At 39.2% G+C, this 24,639-nt stretch overlaps 1 protein-coding gene across 2 annotated transcripts in view; it reads left to right on the plus strand.

The window, feature by feature from the left end:
* The window catches only part of Xrn1 (5'-3' exoribonuclease 1), a 103,923-nt gene that overhangs the window by 28,119 nt on the left and 51,165 nt on the right, over positions 1-24,639 (plus strand). For both annotated transcript variants that reach the window (XM_057766678.1, XM_057766679.1), the window contains exons 16-25: positions 2,749-2,918; positions 5,712-5,832; positions 5,925-6,023; positions 8,607-8,710; positions 9,726-9,857; positions 11,447-11,609; positions 14,458-14,571; positions 18,834-18,932; positions 21,609-21,724; positions 22,294-22,440. In XM_057766678.1, coding sequence (XP_057622661.1) covers positions 2,749-2,918; positions 5,712-5,832; positions 5,925-6,023; positions 8,607-8,710; positions 9,726-9,857; positions 11,447-11,609; positions 14,458-14,571; positions 18,834-18,932; positions 21,609-21,724; positions 22,294-22,440 — 1,265 coding nt within the window. The remainder of the gene's footprint in view (positions 1-2,748; positions 2,919-5,711; positions 5,833-5,924; positions 6,024-8,606; positions 8,711-9,725; positions 9,858-11,446; positions 11,610-14,457; positions 14,572-18,833; positions 18,933-21,608; positions 21,725-22,293; positions 22,441-24,639) is intronic.

Below are 24,639 nucleotides of genomic sequence, written 5' to 3' on the forward strand. Positions count from 1 at the left end.
TTCATAGTTGTCCATTCTCATCTTAGGACTCCCTTAGCTGTACCAGAATGCTGTGCCTTCATTTTCGTTTGATTCTAGAACCTTAAATTTCCTCCATGATTTCTTCAATCACCCATTTCATGCCAGCTTATATCATTCAGTTTCCATGTAGTTTCTCTTTGCTGTTACTGTCTAGTATTCCACTATAATCTGATAAAATACAAGGAATTATTCCAGTTCATTTTGTTATTGTTGCTTTTTAAGACAGTCTCATAGTCCAGGCTTGCCTTGATTTGCTGTGTAGCTGAGAATGACTCTGAAGTCCTGGTCCTTCCAAGTGCTGGTTTACTGGATATACTACATGTATACCTCGATTCTTTTGTATTTGTGAAGGCTGATTTGTGGCCAAGAATGTGGTCGGTTTTAGAGAGGGTTCTATGGACTACTGAGAATGTGTAAGTCCATTTGATCTATGATTCTCTGAAGATTCTCTGTTCATTTTTGTGTGGATGAGAATGAAGTAGTAAAGTCATCATTATTATTCTATCAAGAGTTGTGAGACCTTTTATGCCTATTGGTGTCTATTTTATGAAAGAGAGCTGCAACATTTAGTGTATGTATCTCAATTATTATGTCATCCTGATTAATTTTTCTGTAATATATAATGGCCTTCTCACCTTGTCTGAGCAATTTTGATTTGAAGTCTACCCTTTCAGATATGAGGTTATCTACAACAGCTTCTTTCCCTTCTATTCACTTGATAGACTAACTTGAAATCCTTTGAATCTCAATCTGTGAGGTATTTCTTAGCAACAACAAACAGTTGAATCCTGTTTTTCAGTCCAGTCAGCTATAGTCTGCATCTTTTTCTTCCTTCCTTCCTTCCTTCCTTCCTTCCTTCCTTCCTTCCTTCCCTCCTTCCCTCCCTCCCTCCCTTCCCTCCTTCCCTCCTTCCCTCCCTCCCTCCCTTCCCTCCTTCCCTCCTTCCCTCCTTCCCTCCTTCCCTCCCTCCCTCCCTCCCTCCCTCCCTCCCTCCCTCCCTCCCTCCCTCCCTCCTTTCTTTCTTTCTTTCTTTCTTTCTTTCTTTCTTTCTTTCTTTCTTTCTTTCTCTCTTCCTCTCTTTCTCTCTCTTGTTGTTGAGTCGAGGCCATTTATGTAGAAAGTTATTACTGTTGGATCAGGGTTTTGGGTGGGAGGGTGAGGGTTGTTTGTTTATTGAGACAAGGTTTCTCTGTGTAGCCCTGGCCATCCTGGAACTCACTCTGTAGACCATACTGGCCTCTCAGAGATCTGCCTGCCTCTGCCGCCCAAGTACTGGGATTAGAGGAGTGCACCACTTGACTAGGTTTTGGGTTTTTTTGTTTGTTTGTTTTGGTTTGGTTCTTTCTTTCTCCTATATTAGTGTTAGGGTTTTCTGGTTTTCTATGTTACATCATAGATTCTTTCCTACTTTTGTTTTTTGGGTTTAGATTTTTTTTGTTTGTTTTTTGTTGTTGCTTTGTTTGCGGGGAGGGGGGATGCCTCAATTTCAAGATGGGGTATCTCAGTGTGTAGCCCTGGCTGTCCTGAAACTCACTCTGTAGAATAGGCTAGCTTTGAACTCACAGAGATCCGCCTGCCTCTGCCTCCCAAGTGCTGGGATTAAAGTCGTGCGCCACTACCACCTGGCTCTTTACCTACTTTTCTTTCATCTGACCTCCACACCTGTGCTATGGCATCCACGCATTCACATACATATGTACATACATATTTACACACTAAATACTTTAATTTTCATAAACAAAAATTGGGACTGGAGAGATGGCTTAGCAGTAAAGAGCACTGACTGCCCTTCCAAGAGACCTAGGTTCGGTTCTAGCACCCACATGGCTGCTCACAACCATCTGTTACTCCAGTTTCAGGGGATCCGACACCTTCCTCTGGCCTCTACAGGCAACAGACATAAACTTACATGCAAACAGAACACTTATACACATAAAATAAGTAAGTTAAACGTAGTAAAATAAAAACATTCATACAGTAGAGAGCGATAGAGGAAGACTCAGTATTCCCTTCTCACACAGCAAGCATACCTGCGTGTGTGCACATCAGTCAGTAATTAATCCGTGAATGAGGAAAAATTGGATGCCTCTTATGTTAGGTGCTCATGTCTTCTCTACAGTTGAGAATACTCTGGTATAATGTCATTGAATAGCTGGTCTATACTTTCAGTTTTTAGTTTTTTTATCCCATGGATTCTTCGTTTTGGTACTTTGGTCTCCTGATTGCAGCTCATGCCCAGCTGGGTGAACTTCTTTTCAGTACATAACCTGTCTCTCAAGTTCTCCTGTCTGTCTTTGGATTCAAGTCTACTTCTTACGCTAAATCTTCTCCTCTACACAGACAGCTTCTAGATTGCCTTCTTACTCCGTAGTTTCTTCTCTCAGGACCTTTTTTGTTGTTTTGTTTTGTGTTTTATGTTGTAAGTCAGGGTGGTGAAGAACCTGCTGTGTGCCTGAGAATGACAATGAACTCTTGCTTTAATTTTATTTTCACTGTGTGTGCACACATGTTCCACAGGTAGAGGTCAGAGGACAACCTGTGAAAGTTGATTATTTCCAAGGGATTGAACTCAGGTCATCAGACAGCAACAAGTGCCTTACCTACTGGGCTACCCCATCAGCTCATGATGTTATTTTTTAAGAGCCTAGTAGTGTACAAAGGGGAAATACTTTTCTGTATGTTGAGATTACGGTATTTGCTTTAATCATTTATTATTATTTACATCAGAAACGATTGTTGGAAGCCATGGAGACGTGTAATCACTCCCTCAAAAAGGAAGAAAGGAAAAGAAACCAACACAGTGAATGTCTAATGTGCTGGTATGATAGAGACACAGAGTTCACCTACTCCTCTCCATGGCCAGAAAAGTTCCCTGCCATAGAACGGTGTTGTGCAAGGTAATGCTACTTGGTGATTTATGAATTCTTCTTATAGATGTTCAAGTCTTTGTGTGTATATGGGAATTCATATTTGTGACAATTACTTGATATCCAATAAGCTAGGCATAGTGGTTCAAGCCTAGAGTCCCAGCTGCTTAGGAGGCTGAAGCAGAAGAATCTTGTTTGAGCCCAGGAATTCAAGATCAACAACATAATGATTCCTGGTCTCAAAATGAAATTAATAATTATTGAGCAACAGCCAGCTGGTCAGCATCAAAGCATCTCTCTCCCTGGACCACGTCACTCTCTCCTTGGAGCAGACGCTAATTTCTTCTATTACGACTTTGTGGGTTTTTCTGTCTAGTATATCTCTCACTTTATCTCTAAACAACTTCTGTATTAAATTTTTGTCATTTGTGTTTTCATTGTTCATGTCTCTATTCCCAGCAGTATTTGATAAACATAACTTAACCTTACAGTCATCAACTACCCAGCCAGAGATTTAAAAAAAAGTTGAGAACCCCATTTTCCTTTCTTAAATCTGTTTTTGCCATTCTCTTCCCATCTTTATTTTTTCTCTTTTCTTGCGTTCTTGAAAACCATGTATATAAATGACAGTTGAGCGAATGGTATTTTTTTCAAGTACAAAGAACAATAAAATAGACTGTGAAATGTTATTCCTCTAGAACATGAAGTATAGATTTACATTTCCCTTTGTGTTTATGTATAAGGGTTTTTTAGTTTTTTGTTTGTTTGGTTTGGTTTTGGTTGTTTTTGAGATAGGTTCTTCACTGGACCTGGACTGGCTGGCCAGCAAGTGCAGGGGTCCTCCTGTCTCTGCCTTCCCCAGCACTGGGATTACAGAGGCATGCTGCCACGCCCTCCTTTTTAAGTAGATGCTAGGATCGTCCTCAAATCCTTAAATTGGAAAGCAAGCAACTTACTCCCTGAGCCATCTCCTTACTCCTCGATTGTTTGTTTAGAGACAGGATTTCTCTGTGGAGTCCTGGCTGTCCTGGAACTCACTTTATATACCAGGCTGGCCTCAAACTCAGAGATCCACCTGCCTCTGACTCCAGAGTAATGGGATTAAAGGCGTGCACCACTACCAACAGACCCCTCAATTTAAATAAATAAATAAATTATATGTAGCTTGTCTAAAAATAGTGGGATAAAAACCTTTACTTAGTAATCTACCTAATTGTACCTAGACTAGTAGCAGTAGAGAAGCTGGATTGCTCTTAGTTTTCTGGTTTTGTTTGCTTTATTTTAGGGTTTTGTTGTTTGTTATATTTTAGAATTTTTGTTTTATTTTACGTTTTGTACATTTCTTTGTGTGTGTATTTATGTGTAGGGAGAGAGAGAGAGAGAGAGAGAGAGAGAGAGAGAGAGAGAGAGAGAGAGAGAGAGAGAGAGAGAGAGAGAACACAAGTATGCTATGAGTATATGGAGATCAGAGGACTTTTGGGAGTCAGTTCTTTCTTTTTATCATGTGGGCCCTAGGGATTAAACACAAGATATCAGTCAAGCTTGGCAGTGAGTGCCTTTACCTACATCATTGGCCCCTGAGTTGGTTTTTGTTGTTTTGTTTGTTTGTTGAGGGCAGAAAGGCCTTGTGTTGGGAAATATTAATTGAAGATTTGTTACATTTGTTCATGCTGTGAAATATTTGTTAAATGATGCAAAGATGTGTTGCATCCTTTTATGTTGCATTTGTTTAACTCTGTAAAGCTGTGTTACTTTGCCTGTCTAAAACACCTGATTGATCCAATAAAGAGCTGAATGGCCAGTGACTAGGCAGGAGGAAGGGACAAGTAGGACTGCCAGGCAAAGAACAAACAGGAGAGAAGAGAGAAGAGGGAGGAACAAGAAAGGGAGAAGGAGAAGAGGACACCATATCTCCCAGAATTCATGTTTTTAATTATTAAAGACCTTTTCCCCAAAACTTGAGCATTGCTTTTAGATCATAAACCCATTCTTATGAGTATGGTCTCTTGTGCTTTACAGCAGCCTAAGTAACTTGTGTGTTATCTCAGGGCCAGGCTAGTCCTCACACCCACAGGTGTCATGGTTACCTCAGGCAAGCTCCCTAGACCCTAACTTTTGGTCACTCTTTCTGAGTCAACAATGCCCATTCCTGTGAAGGAAGGCAGATGTACTTTGTAAGAAAAAGTGCACTTGAAGCTGAGTTCATATTGTTATCTGAATTCTTTTTTCTAAATCGTGCTGTGCTTGAATAGGACTAAAGTAAAATGGTCTGGGCCAGATTATAGAAGTCTTGGTCCATCCGCAATTACAACAAAGTCAGGCTGAGCCGAGTTTCATTCTTGTCTTCCAGTCTTCAAGGATCAATTTTTCTTGCCTGCTGTAAGCCTGCAGGGGAATCACCACAGTTTGTTTCCTGTGAGACAGGATTTCCTTGTGTAGCCCCAAATAGCTTTGAGTTTGGTACAAGTCTTCCTGCCTCAGTCTCCCTGTTTGGGATTATAGGTATAAACCACTATGCCTGAATTTTCTTTCAAGGACTAATTCACCTCTTCTACCGTGTGGGGGGAGGGCGGGGGGGGGGGGTTTCTGGGTCTCACTATCTGCTTAGCCTGGCTTAGAAGTCATTCTGTAATTCAGAATAGCCTTGAACTTGCATTCTCCTGCCTCTGCTTCTCTCTAATACAGACTCATGCTACCACACACACCTCTCTTTTTTAAAGCAAAAATGGTTCTTATGAAATAGTCAAAAGAAAGTTGAAAGTTGTTGAAAGTTGTAATTGCTTGTAATGTTTGAATTTTAAATTACCTTGATTTATTTTCTAGGTATAAAATAATATCATTAGATGCTTGGCGTGTAGACATAAATAAGAACAGAATAACCAGGGTTGACCAGAAGGCTTTATATTTCTGTGGATTCCCTACTTTGAAACACATCAAACATAAAGTCAGTGGCTATTTAATTCAGACTTTTTTTCACTTTATTAAAAGTGGAGTGATTATAAGAATTAAAACTAAATTATTTGAATTCTTTTAAAGTTTTTTTTGAAAAAAAGTGGTGTTCAAGTATTCCAGCAGAGTAGTCGTGGTGAGAACATGATGTTGGAAATCTCAGTGGATGCAGATTCAGATGAACTTGTAAGTACTTTATTTATTCATTTACTTATAGAACAGTAGTCATGCAAAAAACTGCTTATACCTGCCAAAGTGTTTAACAGAGAGATTTAATGTGCATAACTGAGATTCAGCTTTAAAGATAATGCACAGAAACACAAGTTAGGTGGCGCTATATAACTAGCATCATGAATGGGATTTGAAACGGAAATGAAGAGCTGGAGAGATGGCTCAACGGTTAAGAGCATTGCCTGCCCTTCCAAAGGTCCTGAGTTCAATTCCCAGCAACCACATGGTGGCTCACAACCATCTTTAATGGGGTCTGGGCCCTCTTCTGGCCTTCAGGCATACACGCAGACAGAATATTGTATACATAATAAATAAATAAATATTAATTTAAAAAAAGAAAAGGAAATGAATTCTGCTGGCCAGTGACTAGGAACACATGTGTATGAGCAGACGCTTGAGCTCGGTGCTGACAGACATTAGGACAAAGAAAAGAAAGGCATTCATTCTCCTTGAAGGAAAGGAAGGAGTATCAACTTCAAAATAAAAGAGTTGGGATGCATTATCTTATTTTTTTACCTTTGTGTCTGAAATATTTCTTAATGCTATTGCTGCCTGGGGGCAGTTTCCAGATAGCGCAGGGCTCGAAAGAGATCCAAGGAGTCAACATATGCTAAGACCTTTCTATCTGAGGGGTTGAGGGAAGAAACACAGTCTCTTAATGGTTTCTTTTAGGCCTTTATTCTTCCTTTGCATTCTCTATTCTTTACTTTCCTGCTGATCTCCTACTCTCATTCTTGATGTTTTCCTTCTAACTCTGTCTTTATTCTTGGTGTTTTTCCCTCTAGTTCTTTCTCTCTTATTCTTGGTGTTTTCTTTCTAATGCTCCCATTTTTGATGTTTTCCTTCTAACTCTTCCATTCTTGATGTTTTCCTTCAAGCCCACTGTAACTCTAGCTCTGTCTCTGTTCTTTCCCTTGCAGGTTATATACCCAGCAAAATCTTTCAGGCAATTTAAAAATTACAATATGGTTACATTTTGTTTTTCAAATGAATGATTTCAGTGAATACTAAATAAATAGTAAAAAACAGTATGTTTTCCATATCCCTTACATAATTAAACATTTTTTGTATTACAGTTGAAAAACAAATTATCCTTAAAACTCATATGCATTCTTACCCAAGCAACTTGTTATGGCTTGACCGTGTGGGCAAACAAGGTGTTCTTGTCAGATTTTTAACTGGCAGGCTGCATACAAAGAAAGGGCCATTTACTTTATTACTTGTCTTGAAAGGTAATCTTATAAGGAATCACAAACCTAAATTTATATATGAAATAGAATCAGTTAGTTCTACTTTAAATCTTTAGGGTACATACCCACTCATTAATAGTTTTTTAGATCAGGAGATTGAGGGCAGAAATGGGTATAAGGACGTAATCATCACTTTGATTATCAACCAACCCTAACAAGGAAAGTACATCAGCTAGTAACAATTGGGCTGCTTTCTATTTTTTACCTTAGCTATGTGTCCTTATGAACATTAGATTATATTTTAGGGTTTTTCATCTCAAAACTGTTATCAAAACATCTGATCTGACCTTAAGTTATTTTAAAACGTATCTCAGGCTGATCTCAAATTTCCTATGAAAGGGAGGGCAAGCTGGAATTCCTGATCCTCTTGCCTCTGTTTCCCAAGTATTAGCATAGAAGGCGTACACGACTGCCCCTGTTATGTAGTTCTGGGCGTTGAACTCAGGACTCAGCTGGGAACATAGTTCTGTTAACAGAGTTCCTGTCTAGTGTGCACAAGCCTAGATCCCAAAACCATATTAAACTGGGCATGCTTAAAAGGGCACATCTGCAGTCCAGCACTTGGTAAGTAGAAGCAGGAAGACCAGGAAGTTCACAGTAATCCTTGGCTACATAGCAAGTGCCAGACCAGCCTAGGCTACATGTTACCTTTCTTATCTCAAAACAATTAGCAAACAACAAAAAGATTAAATATGATTCAAAAGACAAATAAAATTTATACTTCAACATCAATTTCTGCTACAAAGTTGTTCTCTAACCTATATGTGTAAGTTGAAAATATCTTCTTCTTAAAGCTAGAATTTTTTACTTAAAATATTACCTTGTACAAAATAGTGTATTATTTTTCTTTATCCTCAACATTGGAAGGAATGCACTATCCTTTCTGTTCATAAAGAAAAACATAATTTGGTCAGAATTTGAAAGAAGTAAAACAAATTTGGAACTGTGTCCCCTTTCTTTGAATCTAATGTTCTTTTTTGCTAACATGCCACAAGTGAAGTGAGATACTTCTTTTTTTTATGAGATAGTTCTTAGATTCTGCTTTAAGTATCGTCCAGAATGAAACTCAAAAGCCATTACTGCTGTTCTTCTCAGATTTCTTTGTTATCAGAGAAGTAAGAAAGATAACTATGAGTCCAACAAGTATAATCAGGATTTTCCTAGTGGAGGGCATTTTGTAACACCATTAATCTGCCTCATTCATTTTACAAATTGAAACTTAAATGGAACTGGAGAGTTTTCTCTTGGACATAAACCAGGTATGAACTTTTCTGTTTGTGCTTTTAAGAGTATAGAAAACATCGCCTCATCGGTGCTTGGAAAAGCGGTCTTTGTTAACTGGCCCCATCTGGAAGAAGCTAGAGTTGTGGCAGTATCAGATGGTGAAACTAAGTAAGATACAATTCATGGTTTCTCTAACATATTTACTTTGCTGTTTGATAACCTTCATTTATTTTTTTTTTTACGTTTTTTTTTTCTTTTTTATTTTTCTTTTGGTTTTTCAAGACAAGATTTCTATGTGTATCCCTGACTGTCCTGGACCTCCCTCTGTACACCAGGCTGGCCTCAAACTCACAGAGATCCACCTGCCTCTGCCTCCTGAATGCTGAGATTAAAGGTGTGTGCCACCACCACCAGGCTATGACTTTTCTTCTTAAAAAATGGCTTTAGCTTTTCTAATTTATTATATTTTTAAGAGATATTGTTCTTTATCTATTACTATTGAAGGATTTTTATAGCAATTGTATTAAACCTAAGGATATAATTGTTCATACTCATAACTCCAGCACTCTGGGCTGAGGCATGAAGACCTTTACAGATTCAGCACTAGCCCAAGCTATGTTGAGGTTCAAGGCTAGCCTATATTACATAGCCAGTCCCTGTCCTGAAAGAGAGGTGGGGGTGAATGGAGACAAAGGGGAAGACAAAGGGAAGAAAAACTTAGAAACAAGAAAAAGAAAAAGTTTTATTCGTATAGATGAATTTGGGAAGGTTTGATACTTTTATTGTTTTTAATTGTCTAACCTTTGTATGCAGTGTACCTCTCCATTATTTAAATCTTTGATTTATTAATGTTTTATCTTTTCATTGTGCTAATGATATATCATCTTGTATTTGTACCTGAATAGTTAGTTCATATTTTCTCAAGCTGTGTAGGATGATCTCAAATTCATGCTCAAGACATCTGCTTCCCTCAGCCCCTCACATAACTGGGTATCCAGAGAATACCATTGTGCCCAATGTAGGAAATTTCCACATGCCTTTATTCGCCAGTTTGGGTTTGAGGGGGTTGTTTTTGCAGTTGCACCACATAGAATTTGTTCACTGTGAACACTCACCTTGCAGAAGCTCTACATTAAAGCACGAGTTTAGGCTTACATAATTCTCCTTTGTTTTTATGGCTAAGGTTTTACTTGGAAGAACCTCCAGGAACACAGAAGGTTTACTTGGGGAAAACTGCTCCACCATCTAAAGTCATTGAACTTTCAGATAAAGAACAGTCGAACTGGACTAAAGAAATACAAGGAATTTCAGAACAGTGAGTATCATAAGAATTTGGTTAGGGCTGGAGAAATGGCTTAGAGGTTAAGAACACTGGGTTCCATTGTCCTTGGCTTCTCATCAGCCCTCATTATCCACCATGTTCAGAGAGTCCAGTTTTGGGTTTTGATCCTACTTCATGTTCTGGCTTTGTGAGAGCCTAGCCAGTTTGGATGCTCACCTTCCTAGACCTGGATGGAGGGGGGAGGACCTTGGACTTTCCACAGGGCAGGGAACCCTGACTGCTCTTCAGACTGAAGAGGGAGGGGGAGTGGAGTGGGAGGAAGGAGAGAGGAGTGGGGGGAGGGGGAGGGAAATGGGAGGCTGGGAGGAGGCGGAAATTTTTTTTTCAATAAAAAAAAAAAAGAACACTGTGTTCTTTTAACCAGAGTTAAGACCCCCATGTAGTGATTCACTGTTTTTTAACTCCAGTCCCAGGGAATCAGTGCCCTCTTCTGGCATGGTACACAGACAAACATGCAGACAAAACACCCACACATACTAAATAAATATATTTTAAGAAATAACTTTGTCGAGCATGAAAGTACACAACTTTAATTCCCACACTCAGGAAGCTGAGGCAGGAGGACTATGAGATTGATCCACTCTTCTTAGCACGGCGTCACAGAGTGGCGATGAAATGCAGATACAAAGTGCAGGGGACTGGGGATCGGAGCTCAGTGTGCTCAAGGCCTGAGTTCAGTCCCTAAAGCCTTGTTAAAAGAATGGTTAGTGTTAAAAGGTGTGCTATTTTACCTGAAAGCCAAAAGAATCAATAAGGCAAAGGTGATTATTTATGAAAAGTGTGTATCACATATAAATGGAAGAAATGAGCCTTTGCAGTGAATAGCATACTTCAGATGCCCCTCAGTTTGGTGAGCTCCATGCTGCCTTTCTTCATTTTGTCTTAAATTTTTTTTATTCCATTTATTTTGTGTGTGGCCTTTGAATGTAAAGTTCTAGAGTTTTTACAGATTGATTTCTCACTCAGTCATGTAGACAGTGGGAAAATGGTCCACAGACTAAAATCAGTACTATCAAAGCTTTTGTGACAATGATTCTCAGCCTGTGGTCAAGACCCCTGTGGAGTCAACCAGCCCTTTTCACAGGGGTCACCTAAGACCATTGGAAAGCACAGATATTTACCTAACAGTTCACAACAGTAGAAAAATTACAGTTAAGAAGTAGCAACAAAACTAATTTTATGGCCAGGCAGTGGTGGCGCATGCCTTTAATTCCAGCACTTGGGAGGCAGAGGCAGGCAGATCTCTGTGAGTTCGAGACCAGCCTGGTCTACAAGAGCTAGTTCCAGGACAGGCTCCAAAACCACAGAGAAACCCTGTCTCGAAAAACCAAAAAAAAAAAAACAAAAACTAATTTTATGGTTGGTCACCGCACCATAAGGAGCTGTAATTGGAGGTTGTAGTATCAGGAAGGCTGAGAACCACTGCTTTATAGGGTGCTGAAAACTGCCCTGCCTTTATTTGCAGTGTAAGTGTTTGATTGTGAGTAGTTGGTTTGATGATTATCACCTGGACTGCATACACACTTCTACATGTGTATCTTTCTTTTTTATTTTTCCTTTAGATACCTAAGAAGAAAGGGAATAGTAATAAATGAAACATCTGCCGTTGTGTATGCTCAGTTGCTCACAGGTCGTAAATATCAAATCAGTCAGAATGGTGAAGTTCATCTGGAAAAACAATGGTCAAAACAAATTCTTCCTTTTGTTTATCAAACTATTGTTAAGGTAAGGTTCCCCAAGTCTCAATTCTTTCTTAATATATACTTTACACCTTCTTTAGGTCTTGTGGCCCAGGCCTGTAATCCCAGTGTTTGAGAGGCTGAAAGAAAGATTACAGGTTCAAGGTCTTTCTAAACCAAATATTGAGCATAAGCAACTGGGCAACCTAGCAAGAATGTTTCTCAAAATTTTTTAAGGACTAGAGATACAGTTCAGTGATAGAGTAATTGCCTAGCATTCATGAAGTCCTAGATGTTTAAAGACTCAGCAATGCCAAAAAAAAAAAAAAAAAGTCACAATAATTAATATGTGGCAGGAGAGAGGACCTGCTCCTAAAAGTTGTCCTTAGACAAACACACACATTAAATAAGTGGTTTGGTTCTGGTTTTGGTTTTGTAAATTTTTAAATATTATTCCGTATATGGATTATTCCATGCCCACTCAGCGTGTACAAGTAGGGAACATGGTTTTGATTTTGTGGTAGTTTTTTTGTTGTTGTTGTTGTTCCTTTGGTTGGTTCATTGGTCTTTGGTTTTTTTGAGACAAGTTCTCTGCTATGTAGCGCTGTCTGTCCTGGAACTCACCATATAGACTAGGCTGACCATGAACTCACAGAAATCTGCCTTACAAACCCTGGAGTTGTTAGTGTATGTCACCATGCTTGACCAATTTTATGGTAATTTTTAAGAACTTACTTTCTAGAATAAATTTTCCAGAACACACCATTTGTAACATGTTGACATATTTTTTTTAATCCTTCCAAAAATACTGACCTTAGCCAGGTGTAGTGGTGAACACCTGTAGTCCTGGCAGTAAGCAAGAAGAATATGTATTTGAGAACGTGGTGGATAACGTATCAAGACCCTTTCTTTTTAAAAAAAAAAATTATTTTTGCCAGAAATAGACAGTGAATATTAAAGTCTTTGTCTTTGTGTGCATAAGCTCTAATATTGTAAGGGAACAGGAGGCACTCTGAATAACTGCTTGTGACTTCAGTTACCTTCATTCAGCCAAGGTCTTCAAATATTACCTGGAAGGGGCCAGAATTAAGGAATTCGTACATTTTAAATTGATCACCATTCTGAGTGTTGAGACAAATCTTGTGCTGTCTCTCAGATGGAAATTCTCTCTGTCCCCTGCATCCATGCTGTGTGCCTACCCTGAGTGGTATCTCAGCGCCAGCTCAACTGTTGGAGCATGGTGACTTTATTTTACTAAAATGACTGCAAAGTGTAAGAGGAATGGTACTGGCAGTTAGAATATGCTCCCTTTACATGAAAAGACGAAACTTTCCCTCATATGCTGAGGATGGTCCTATTACAGATAGTAAGGATGAATATACCAATCCTGAAATTGTAAGGGAAGGGCTTGTTTCACCACTACTGCTGCTCCACTTTTTGTTTTGCTTTTTGTTTTTTGGGACAGTTTCTCTGTGTAACAGCCCTGGCCGTCCTAGAACTAGCTCTGTAGACCAGGCTGGCATCGAACTCACAGAGATCTGCCTGCCTCTGGCTCCCGAATGCTGGGATTAAAGGCGCGCACCACCACCCCCTGGCTTTGCTGCTCCACTTTAAGCTTGGAGCGTGTGTCCACATTTCATAAGTTCTCAGTCATTCGCCACATCTCATCATGGAGGCATGTATCGTCACATCATCACATGATGGGGAAAGGTGAACACAGTGCCAACACTTCAAAAGGCAGAGACCACGTTCACATGGTCTTAGTCTTACAGTTATCTCTCACTGTATAAAGTAAACTCTGTCATAGATGTGTAAGTATAAAAAAGTCTTTGTAGGTATTAGTACTGACTGTGGTTTCAGACATACACTGTGTAGAGGGGACTTGAAGTCTAAACCTATCCCATGGATATGGCTAAGATGGGGGGGTGCTGCTATCTGGGAAATAAACTATAGTGTAGTAATTTATAGCATAAATTGCCCGAGGTGACTTCTTTACTATGTGACCTTGGACAAGATTCACCAACTTTTGTGCCAGTCTTCCTAAGATGAGGTTAATAGTAAATGTCAGCCACCAATGGTGGGGTAAGAAGTAAATGAAGTAGAAAAATGGATGAAGTTTCTAGGCAAGAGAATGATGCGACAGGGCAGTGTGTTTTAGACTTTGGTATTAGTTGTAGTGATGAGGTGAGCAGGCCTGCTTTTCGTCCCACCTGGCTCCCGCACAGCTAGCTTAACACCCAAAATAACAACACACAAATTATATTCATTTAAACACTTGCCTGGTCCATTAGTTTCTGCCTCTTATTGGCTAATTCTCACATCTTGCTTAACCTATTTCTAATAATCTGTGTAGGACTACAAGGGGTGGCTTACCGGGAAAGATTCAGCATGTCTGACCTGGTGGTGGCTGGCTCCATGGCATCTGACCAACTATGCTTTCTTTCTCCCAGCATTCTGTTCTGTCTACTCCACCTATCTAAATCCTGCCCTATCAAAAAGCCTAGGCAGTTTCTTTATTAACCAATGAGAATAACACATAGATGACCCTCCTCCATCAATTAGTGTATAGAAAATCTTCATATTTGAAATTTACAGACAAAACAGATTTAATCCCATGCAGAAAAAAGATGATATGCAGACTTTAGAAATACTAGCTGTGAGCCGGGCGGAAATACTAGCTGTGAGCCGGGCGGTGGTGGCGCACGCCTTTAATCCCAGCACTCGGGAGGCAGAGGCAGGCAGATCTCTGTGAGTTCGAGACCAGCCTGGTCTACAAGAGCTAGTTCCAGGACAGGCTCCAAAACCACAGAGAAACCCTGTCTCAAAAAAAAGAAAAAAAAAAAAAAAGGAAATACTAGCTGTGATGATTAACTTTTCTGTTTCATTTTGTTTAGGACATCCGAGCTTTTGACTCTCGTTTCTCCAGTATCAAAACATTGGATGATTTGTTTCCTCCAAGAAGTATGGTCTTTATGCTGGGAACTCCTTATTATGGCTGCACTGGAGAAGTTAGTTTCAATTTTGTCATTCATTGACTTTTTATTAATATAATCATTAATCTTAAGTGCAAAATAAAATGTAATGCTAAAGGGGAACATGAGAAAGAATTCACTCGTGTAACTTAAGGACACAGTATTGCGCTATCAGACAGATGATCAGAAGGTGGGAAAAAGAATTCACAATCTGATGGGTTTTTTGGGGGGTTGGAGGGGTTAGAGGGTTTCTCTGTGTAGCCCTGATTGTCCTGAAACTCATTCTGAAGACCAGGCTGGCCTCAAACTTAGAAATTCACCTGCCTCTGCTTCATGCTGAGATTAAAGGTGTACTGCACCTTTGTTTGTGTTTTTAATATACTTATTTATTAGGTTATATCTGAAACAATCAAAATAATTTTAAGCCGGGTGGTGGTGGCGCACGCCTTTAATCCCAGCACTTGGGAGGCAGAGGCAGGCGGATCTCTGTGAGTTCGAGACCAGCCTGGTCTACAAGAGCTAGTTCCAGGACAGGCTCCAAAACCACAGAGAAACCCTGTCTCGAAAAACCAAAAAAAAAAAAAAAAAAAAAAAAATAATTTTAAGAAGATTTTACATACAGGGTTAATGTATTTTTAAATGTATTCATATGTTTAATAATTTTACTTCTCACACAGGAAAAAGTACATACAGATATAGAATAAGAAAATATGCCAGGCGGTGGTGGCGCATGCCTTTAATCCCAGCACTCGGGAGGCGGAGGCAGGTGGATCTCTGTGAGTTCGAGACCAGCCTGGTCTACAAGAGCTAGTTCCAGGACAGGCTCCAAAAACCACAGAGAAACCCTGTCTTGAAAAAAACAAAAAGAAAAAGAAAATATAAGAGTCTATGGGGCATGGATTGGCAATACTGTTGGGAATTCTGAAGCATATGTGTATATGGCACGTGTGCGTGTGTATATACATACGTATTTTTCTGACTATTTTTCAAAAGAATAAGACACAAAGACTCTCTGGTAGTGGTGAACATATATAATACTCAGATCATGACCTCTAAGACCATAACACCTCACTAAAAACCTTTAGTCCTTCTCACTAAAGTGTCTGATTCTAGGTCTGGACCAGGTAAGATACAAAACAAGATTAATATATCAAATGCCAAAAAGTAAAAAGTGCTCCAAAGAACTGAAAGACCTGTGCCAGGAAGCCCAGAAACAAGGTGAAAGGCTCCTGCTCAGATAGTAATGGTTTGAGAAGCAGTATAATTAAGTACAGTAACAAATTAGAAGGTGCTGAGGGGAATCAAGAATTCATCATTGCATGCTAATAATAAAAAGATAAAACTAGAAAAGCTTCTATTGTGGCCGGGCGGTGGTGGCGCACGCCTTTAATCCCAACACTTGGGAGGCAGAGGCAGGCGGATCTCTGGGAGTTTGAGGCCAGCCTGGTCTACAAGAGCTAGTTCCAGGACAGGCACCAAAGCTACAGAGAAACCCTGTCTCGGAAAAAAAAAAAAAAAGAAAAGAAAAAGAAACGCTTCTATTGTGGACATAGGTCAATAGTGAAGCACCTGCCTAGCATGCACAGGTTTTGCAAATGAAAAAATTAATCGAGTCAGGGAATAATGAGTCAACCTAGAGCAGGTTTTTCATGGTCTTCAGACTGTCTTTTCACAGACTGTTGATTAATTACAAGGAAAACAAAAACTAATTGTACAATGGAGAAGTTGAACACCGTCATGACTGTGTGATAGTAACAGGAATTGACTGATACTCTGTACATCAAATATGATGTCCTAACATGGACATGTCAAGTAGAGGATATCCTGGCCAATAAGGTATAACTGTAGTTGGTTTTTTTGGTTGTTGGGTTTTTGGTTTTTGTTTTTGTTTTTTTAACTCCTTTGGAGGCCACACAGCTCCCAAATAAATACACAGAGACTTATTCTTACTTGTGAATGCCAAACCTTAGCTTGCTTGTTTCTAGCCAGCTTTTCTTAAATTATCCCATTTCTCTTTAAGCTACATTTGTCTCTGTGCTTTTACCTTTCTTTATTCTATATATCTTTCTTCTTATTCCATGATTGGCTGGCCGGCTGGCCCCTGGTGTCCTCCTCTCCTCCTTTTCTTGATTCTCCCTTTTCTCTCTTCTCTTCTATTTGTTCTCTCTGCCTGGCAGCCCCACCTATTCCTCTCTACTGCCTGGCTATTGGCCATTCAGATCTTTATTGCTCCAGTCAGGTGTTTTAGACAAGTAAAGTAGCACAGCTTTACAAAGTTAAACAAATGCAACATAAAAGAATGCAACACATCTTTGCGTCGTTAAATAGATATTCCACAGCATAAAGAAATGTAATGCATCTGCTGGGCGGTGGTGGCGCACACCTTTAATCCCAGCACTCGGGAGGCAGAGGCAGGTGGATCTCTGTGAGTCGGCCACCAGCCTGGTCTACAAGAGCTAGTTCCAGGACATGTAGTGGGGAGCTGCGGCTGTGTTCCTGCCACCCCAGCTCCTGGTCGCCTGGCTAGCTTATGCCCCAAAATAACGACACACAAACTGTATTCTTTTAAACACTGCCTGGCCCATTATATCTAGCCTCTTCTTGGCTAATTCTCACGTATTAATTTAGCCCATTTCTAATAATCTGTGTAGCACCTCAAGGTACGCTTACCAGGAAGATTCTAGCCTACATCCATCCTGGGTCGGAGCTTCATCGCGTCTGCCCCAGAGAGGAGAGCTATCGAGTCTGAGCTCACTTCCTCTTCCTCCCAGCATTCTGTTCTGTTTACTCCACCCACCTATGTTCTAACCTATGAGGGCCAAGCAGTTTCTTTATTTTTTAACCAATGACCTTCCTCCATCAAGGACGGGCTCCAAAACCACAGAGAAACCCTTTCTCGAAAAACCAAAAAAAAAAAAAAAGAAAAGAAAAGAAAAAAGAAATGTAATGCATCTTAAACTATATTCCACAGCACATAACTTTACTACAAAAAAACAAAACAAGGACCTTGAAAGGAAGAGTGCTGCAGCTTGCTTAACACACTACGTTCAGTTCCCAGTGTTACACAAAGGTAAAGGCAGCGTGAACAGTGAGGAAGAAATAGCATTCTTCTTACATTATTTTTAAAACACACACCAAAAAAATGATCTGGATATAGTCTAGATTAAAGGATTTTACATGTGCAGCTAGAGGCTGGGCACATAGCTTAATAAAACCCTGTTTCTAAAGAAGAACAAATAGTGGGCATGTGAGTTTCTACAATCTTGGCATTTGGGAAGCCAGGGCAGGAGGATGAGTTTAAAGCCTGCCTGGGCTACATAGCATTGCCTGCCTCAATAACAAGCAGACAGACAGCTAAGTTCAATATCTTATGCTACTTTGGAGAGGGAAGAAAGAATTCTGCATAGGGCATTATTGGGTCCATTGATAAAACTGGAATATAGAGAATAGCTGCGACTAAAATACCAATGTAAATTTATATGCCCAATAATGATGCTGCTGTTTTATAGTAAGATATCATTCTTATAATATTCACTAAAATACTTAGAGGTAAAGGGCACAGTGTCTGTAAGGTATCCCCAAAACATTGAAAGGACCTGGGTATTGTGGTGGGTGCTTATAATCCCAGGACTCAGGAAGCTAAAGTAGGGGTCACCAAGTTTGAGGCCAATCTAGACATTACAATGACTTCAAAGCTAACATACTGTCCTGAAGCCCTGTTTCAAAATACTAGATAGTAGTAGTAGTTGTTGCTGTTGTTGTTGTTATATGCATGTATATATGCACATAATATGCAAATATTAGAGTCATTCTTTATAGTATTAGCAATGAGTGAATCTAGGTCAATGCTTTCAGACATTACTTGCAACATTTTGGTAATAATTCGAAATTATCTACAAGTTAAGTTTTCTTTGTTTTTGTTTTTTTGGTTTTTGGTTTTTCGAGACAGGGTTTCTCTGTAGCTTTGGAACCTGTCCTGGAACTAGCTCTTGTAGACCAGGTTGGACTCAAACTCACAGAGGTCCACCTACCTCTGCCTCCCGAGTGCTGGCATTAAAGGCAAGCATCACCACTGCCCAGCAGAGTTAAGTTCATTTTTATATGTGATTAGCACCTATTAAAACCAATATAAAATGACTCACTCTTATAATATTTTAAAATCCTATTATAAATTACAAGAAAATTTTCACTGTCTAATTTTATGACAAAAAATATATTTTAGAAGAGAATCATTCAAATAAGGAGGAAAATAAATGAATATAATTAAAGATTAAAATGGTGTGGTTCCTCTTCCCCAGGTTCAGGAATCAGGTGACGTGATTGCAGAAGGTAGGATTCGTGTGGTTTTCAGCATTCCATGTGAACCAAACCTTGATGCTTTAATACAGAACCAGCATGTAAGTACTATAGTTGGTATTGTTTAGAATAAGATTTTTTAGTGCTGGGATGTTTCTTTCTGCCAACTTAAAATTAAGCTCAGTGTTTAAGAATAAGTGTAAGAGGTTAGAGAGATAGTTTATCCAGTAAAGTATTTTTAATAAAGCATGAGGACCCTAGTTCATATCTGCAATACCCATGAATGAAAACTGGGCTTGGCAGGGGGGGGCGGCTGCTGGAGAGATGGTTCAGTGGTTAAGACCACTGACTCCTTATCCAGAGAACTTGGAGCACCCACACAGCGGCTCACAACTGTCTGTAGCTCCAGTTCTAGGAGACCCGACACCCTCAGAAAAACATAAATTCAGGCAAAACACTAATGCACATAAAATAAAAATAAATAATTTTTAAAAATTGGGCCAACAGCACATGCTATACATGCCAGTGCTGGAAGACAGGCCTCTGAGGCTAGCTTGCCAGCCAGCTGAGCCTAGTTAATGAATGCCAAGCTTAGTGAGACAAAAGAAAAAACTCAAGGAGATGGCATCTAAGGTTCTCCTCCTCACATGCTTTGTGACATGCATGCCCACTCATAAACACACACACACTGAAAATATAAAGGAAAGTATAAGTCTGTTCCCCAAAATTCATGTCAACCTAGCATAGCATGTTAAGTACCCAGGTTTAATCCCTAGCATTGAAACAGGATATACATGTATGTAAGTTTAGCAAAAAAATTAGCAAAAGAAATTACATTATTAATTAATGCAATTAATTACATTATTAATTGGTGTTTATTTTGTATTGTTGTGATCTGGCTTAAAGTATTAAGAATCAGCATACCCATGAGGGAACATGGTGACGAAGGCAGAGGTGTCCCTAAAAATCTTGCCATCAGCTCTCTACTATAGACGACATGGTCAGAGGCACCCGCGTCCCATTAGAGGAAGAAGCTGGAGCCCTGTGTAAAGAGAATATGAGGTGCTCCTTTCCCTCGCCTTCTTTACCGGGGCTTAGCTAGACTTTTATGTTCCCTAGGGTACTGTTGATTTTAATTAACTCTTAATTACGGCACAGCTTAGAATTCTCAAACGGAGCACCCTTAGTACCTGGAATAGGAGGCCCTTTATCTATGGCAGCTATGTGAACAGGACATTTTGCCTCTAAGCTCTAAATGCTAGTAACCTATGCCAGTCATCATAACTGAATGTGCTGCTACACATTCAAAATGCTTATTAATGAAGTGATACTTGTTATAATTAAGAAATACCACCTTAATTATTTGATGTGTTTTGCAAGGCATACTTGTAATTATTTTATTATTTCTAAATCTGATGATACTCTTGTTGAACAACCATGTTCTGTATGTCTGTGTGAGAGAAGAGACAATATTTTATGTAGCACAGGCTGGCCTTTAACTCACTGAGTAGCCAAGGATAACCTTGAACTCCTGATTGTCCTGCCATTATCTTCTAAGTATTAGGGTTATAGATCTGTACCACCACATTTTTCTACCAGCATATTCATATATTTTATATAGTAATTTGTTATTCCAGCCCACCAAAACCAGTTACCTATTTGGACACCATTATGGATACATATACTCAATGAAATAATGGTGGCTGACTTTATGTTGGTGAAAATATTCCCATATTCATCTATGAGCATAAAGTAAGGCTATACACTAGTGGGGCTGAGGATGTAGCTCACTGGTAAAGTGCCTGCTTTGCTTACATGTGGCTCCCTGGGTTCAGTCCCCTCACTGCATAGGCCAGTTTAGTGGCCTAAGTCTATAATCCCAGCTCTTAGGAGGTGGAGACAAGAGGATCAGAAGTTTAAGATTATCCTCAAGCACATAGCAAGTTCAAGACCAACCTGAGCTACATGAAATGGTCTGTCTCTCATATATTCCATGTAACTTACAAAGTATTAGACTATAAACAAAAAGTAACATCTTTCTGTATGCATCATATAAGGAGTGGATATGATTGTTAGTGCTAGTTGGTACTGGATTTGTAAATTGTTTTCTACCTAGTTAAAAATTACCCCACCTGATAATGATACTTCTTTTTTGTGTGTGTCTTTTCTTCTTTTGTCCTATTGCTTGATATATAAAAATATTTTATATTTTTAATTGAAATGAATTTTCTCATACAATATATTCTGATCACAGTTTTCAGTTTTCCCTTTTTCTTAATTTCACACAAATTAAGTTTCCATTTATTTGACTGTGACTTTCATATAATAGTATTAGTGGAAAAAATTGCTTACATTCATATAGGAACATCATTTTTTACTTACCTACTTGCAACTGTTTTTATGCTGAACTTATGCTTAATTTCAGTATAGTAATTTTTGAAGCCTTCTTTTATTCCATGTACTTGCTAGCTATCCCTGTTTAAAATACAAAAGTTAGTTTTAAAAATAGTTTATGAAGAATTTTTTGTTTAGTGCTTACAGAATTTATTTATTGAGACAGATTTACAAACTGTGTTTCCTGCTCCTTCATCCTTATAAAGACTGCTGTAAAGAGAAAGAAGGGGGCTTTCAGGTCCTTCAGGGTGGGGGTCCAAGGGATCATGTGTTCTTATGTTGCCAGTGGTGTCTTAATTATCTACAGCTCTCAAAGGTAACCAGACAGTACTTAATGTAAACATGTGTTTCCATAATTGACCTCTCTATTTTTATATTTAAAGAAATACTCTATAAAGTACAACCCAGGATATGTGTTGGCCGGTCGCCTTGGAGTGAGTGGATACCTTGTTTCAAGGTTTACAGGAAGTATTTTTATTGGAAGAGGATCTAGGAGAAAGTAAGTTTGTGTTAGGGATATTTGCTTAAAGTAGCAGAAAAATTAAATATAGAGACTAAGTGCTTATTATCCCGGTATTGATTTTCTCCAGTTAATGCCTGTGGACTAAGTTGCCCATAAACTCCTCCAGCGGTGGTCCTTTACATGAACAGCATGTGTTTTAGATGCTGTCAAAGTCAGTTTATCTTTTTAGCAGCTAACCTTGAAAAAAGGTATCAGAGGGTGTGTGTGAGCCTTGGGAATATATTTCTGTGAATTTTGTTATCTTCCATTTTTATAATTACATAATTCATTTATATGCTTTCTTAAAACCTGCCCTGTAGCATTTTAAGTACTACTAATTAGTAGTAACCATGCTAAGATGCAGAACAGTGAGAAGTAACTGAGCTTTTCTAAAAGTTAGAAATAATTGTTGGGTTAGTGATAGCTAAATGGTATAACACGTCTCTGGCATGCACAGGTCTTTGGATTTAATCTCTAGTACTGTTTTTTTAAAAAAAAAAAAAGCTAGAACTTTTAATTTTGAACAAATTTTAAAACACTTGTGTGTATATGTGGTTTAAATTTAGCCCTCATGGAGACCATAAAGCAAATGTGGGTTTAAATCTCAAATTTAACAAGAAAAACGAGGAAGTCCCTGGCTATACAAAGAAAGTTGGGAGTGAGTGGATGTACTCATCGGCCGCGGAGCAGCTTCTGGCAGAGTACATGGAAAGGTGAGCGCCCAGCAAGCTTCTGCCCGCCTCTCACTCAGGCCTGCACTGCTTATCGTGCCTAGCTCATGCCCATCTGAAAGGGAGGCCATGCTTACCTATGTAATGCATTTAAAGGCCAGCCTGGGCTATGGGAGACTCTGTCTGAAAAATTAAAATGTGTACAACATAATTGCATTAATAATCCCATAGGGAATGTTACCATTTTACTGTTAACTGAGTTACTGAGAGTTATAGTTAATATTTTGCTCCTGAGTTACGATTTAATGTTCTTTCTACTATTGCACAGAGGTCTGTCCTCCTTGTCTTTGAGGATCCCTGGGTTGGTTTCCAAGGGCTCTCATAATAAAGTACCACAAACTAGCTGGTTTCACCAAGGTGAACTTAATATCTCACCGTTCTAGTAGCCAGAGTCAAGGTGTCAACAGGATTGTAGTCCCCTAGCTCTCTTACGGTCCTGTACCTTTATGTGTTACTTGGCTTGTAGACTGATCATTCCAATCCTCTATCTTCAAGTGACAGTCTCTCCCCATGTGTCTTCACCTAAATTTTCACCTGTGTCTCTTCATTTCTCATTTCTACAGTGTAAAAAGTCATACTGGATTAGAGCCTCTCTAATAGTTGTCTCTACTCGAACCCCACTTCCAAATAAAGTCATCTTCTTTAGCTACTCTAAAATATTTTAAATTCACTATTAGTGTGTGTGTGCATCCACAAGAGAGTGCACATAAACATGCTTGGCGAGGTGTGTGTCCCACTATGTAGACAGTCTGAAGACAAGCTTGTCACAGGAGTTCTCTCCTACCATGACGTGGGTGCAAGAATTTAACTGAGGTTGTCAAGCTTACATCGTCAGGAAGCAGATCTGAGCTGTCCCCCGGCTCAAGATTCTGTATCTTTTGAAGGCGACAGTTCCATATGGCCATATGAAAATTGAGCTTGCTTTTGTACTTATTTCTGTTTTCTTAAAAGGTTACATTCAGACTTCTTTTTCTTTTTTCTTTTCTTATTGTTTGGTTTGGTTTGGTTTTTTGAGACAGGGTTTCTCTGTAGCTTTGGAGCCTACCCTGGAACTAGCTTTTGTAGATCAGGCTGTCCTCAAACCCACAGAGATCCGCCTGCCTCGGCCTCCTGAGTGCTGGGATAAAAGGTGTGCGCCACCACCGCCCGGCTTTCAAACTTCTTTTCTCTAGGTTTGGTCTGAAGAACAACAAAAATTAAAGTTCTATTTTCTAGTTGTCATATATTCATTGATTTCCAGATGTAAAAGGGATCTCTGAGTTCCAGCTCTTCCTCCGTCTCTCAGTTCCCTATAGACATGAAAATATTTCATACAGTTTTTATTATAATTTGGTTTCCATGATTATGCTGAATATGTGAAGCTAGACCATGTCATATATTATGATCACATTTTCCTCCCTGTCCACATTTTTATTTTCACTGTTTTCTTTTTTCATTTGATATTGTCTGTACATATATGTGTTAACTAAGCCAAAAATTATGTCGAACAGATTAGGGATTCTCTCAGTTCCATCTGTGTTCTAAAGCCTTTAGTCTCTATGTCAGCTGAAGCTGGTGATTGTAGACAGAAGTTTCTTTCCCACCCACTCCCACAGCCATTCAGTCCCAAATAAACACACAGAGGCTTATATTAATTATAAACTGTTTGGCCTGTTGCTCAGACTTATTATTAATTATTAATATTACTTATTAAGACTGACTCTGTCTTTCCTCTTCCCAGAATTCTCCTAGTCTGGTTGCCCTGCCTCTACTTGCCTGCCGAACTTACTGGCTAAATCAGCCTTTTATTAAACCAATATGAGTGACAAATCTTTACAGTGTACAAGAGCATTATCTTACAGTATTTATCCCCACCCCCCCTCTATTTTTTCAAGAACCTTTAAACTTCTGTCTACATGTGATTCTTAGCTTATCGCCAGCCTTCAGTCCAGAGACACTGCCTCTATGGCCCCATACAAAGTCTTTCATTTTCTGGCTCCCATTTCTTAATCTGTATATTCCCATGATGATGGTACATTTAGCCCTAGTAGCCTCTTGGGATGGGGGTGGGGGACTTTGTGTCTGGAAATACTTTTTTTCTTTTCCCTACCTTAATTATAGCTTGTCTAGGTAGAGAGTCCTAAATGGGAGATTCTTTTCACCCAGGATTTGAAAGCACCGTTCCATTCTTTTCTTGTCTCG

Source organism: Chionomys nivalis, chromosome 4 (genome assembly GCF_950005125.1).
Source record: "Chionomys nivalis chromosome 4, mChiNiv1.1, whole genome shotgun sequence".
Classification (NCBI taxonomy): domain Eukaryota; kingdom Metazoa; phylum Chordata; class Mammalia; order Rodentia; family Cricetidae; genus Chionomys; species Chionomys nivalis.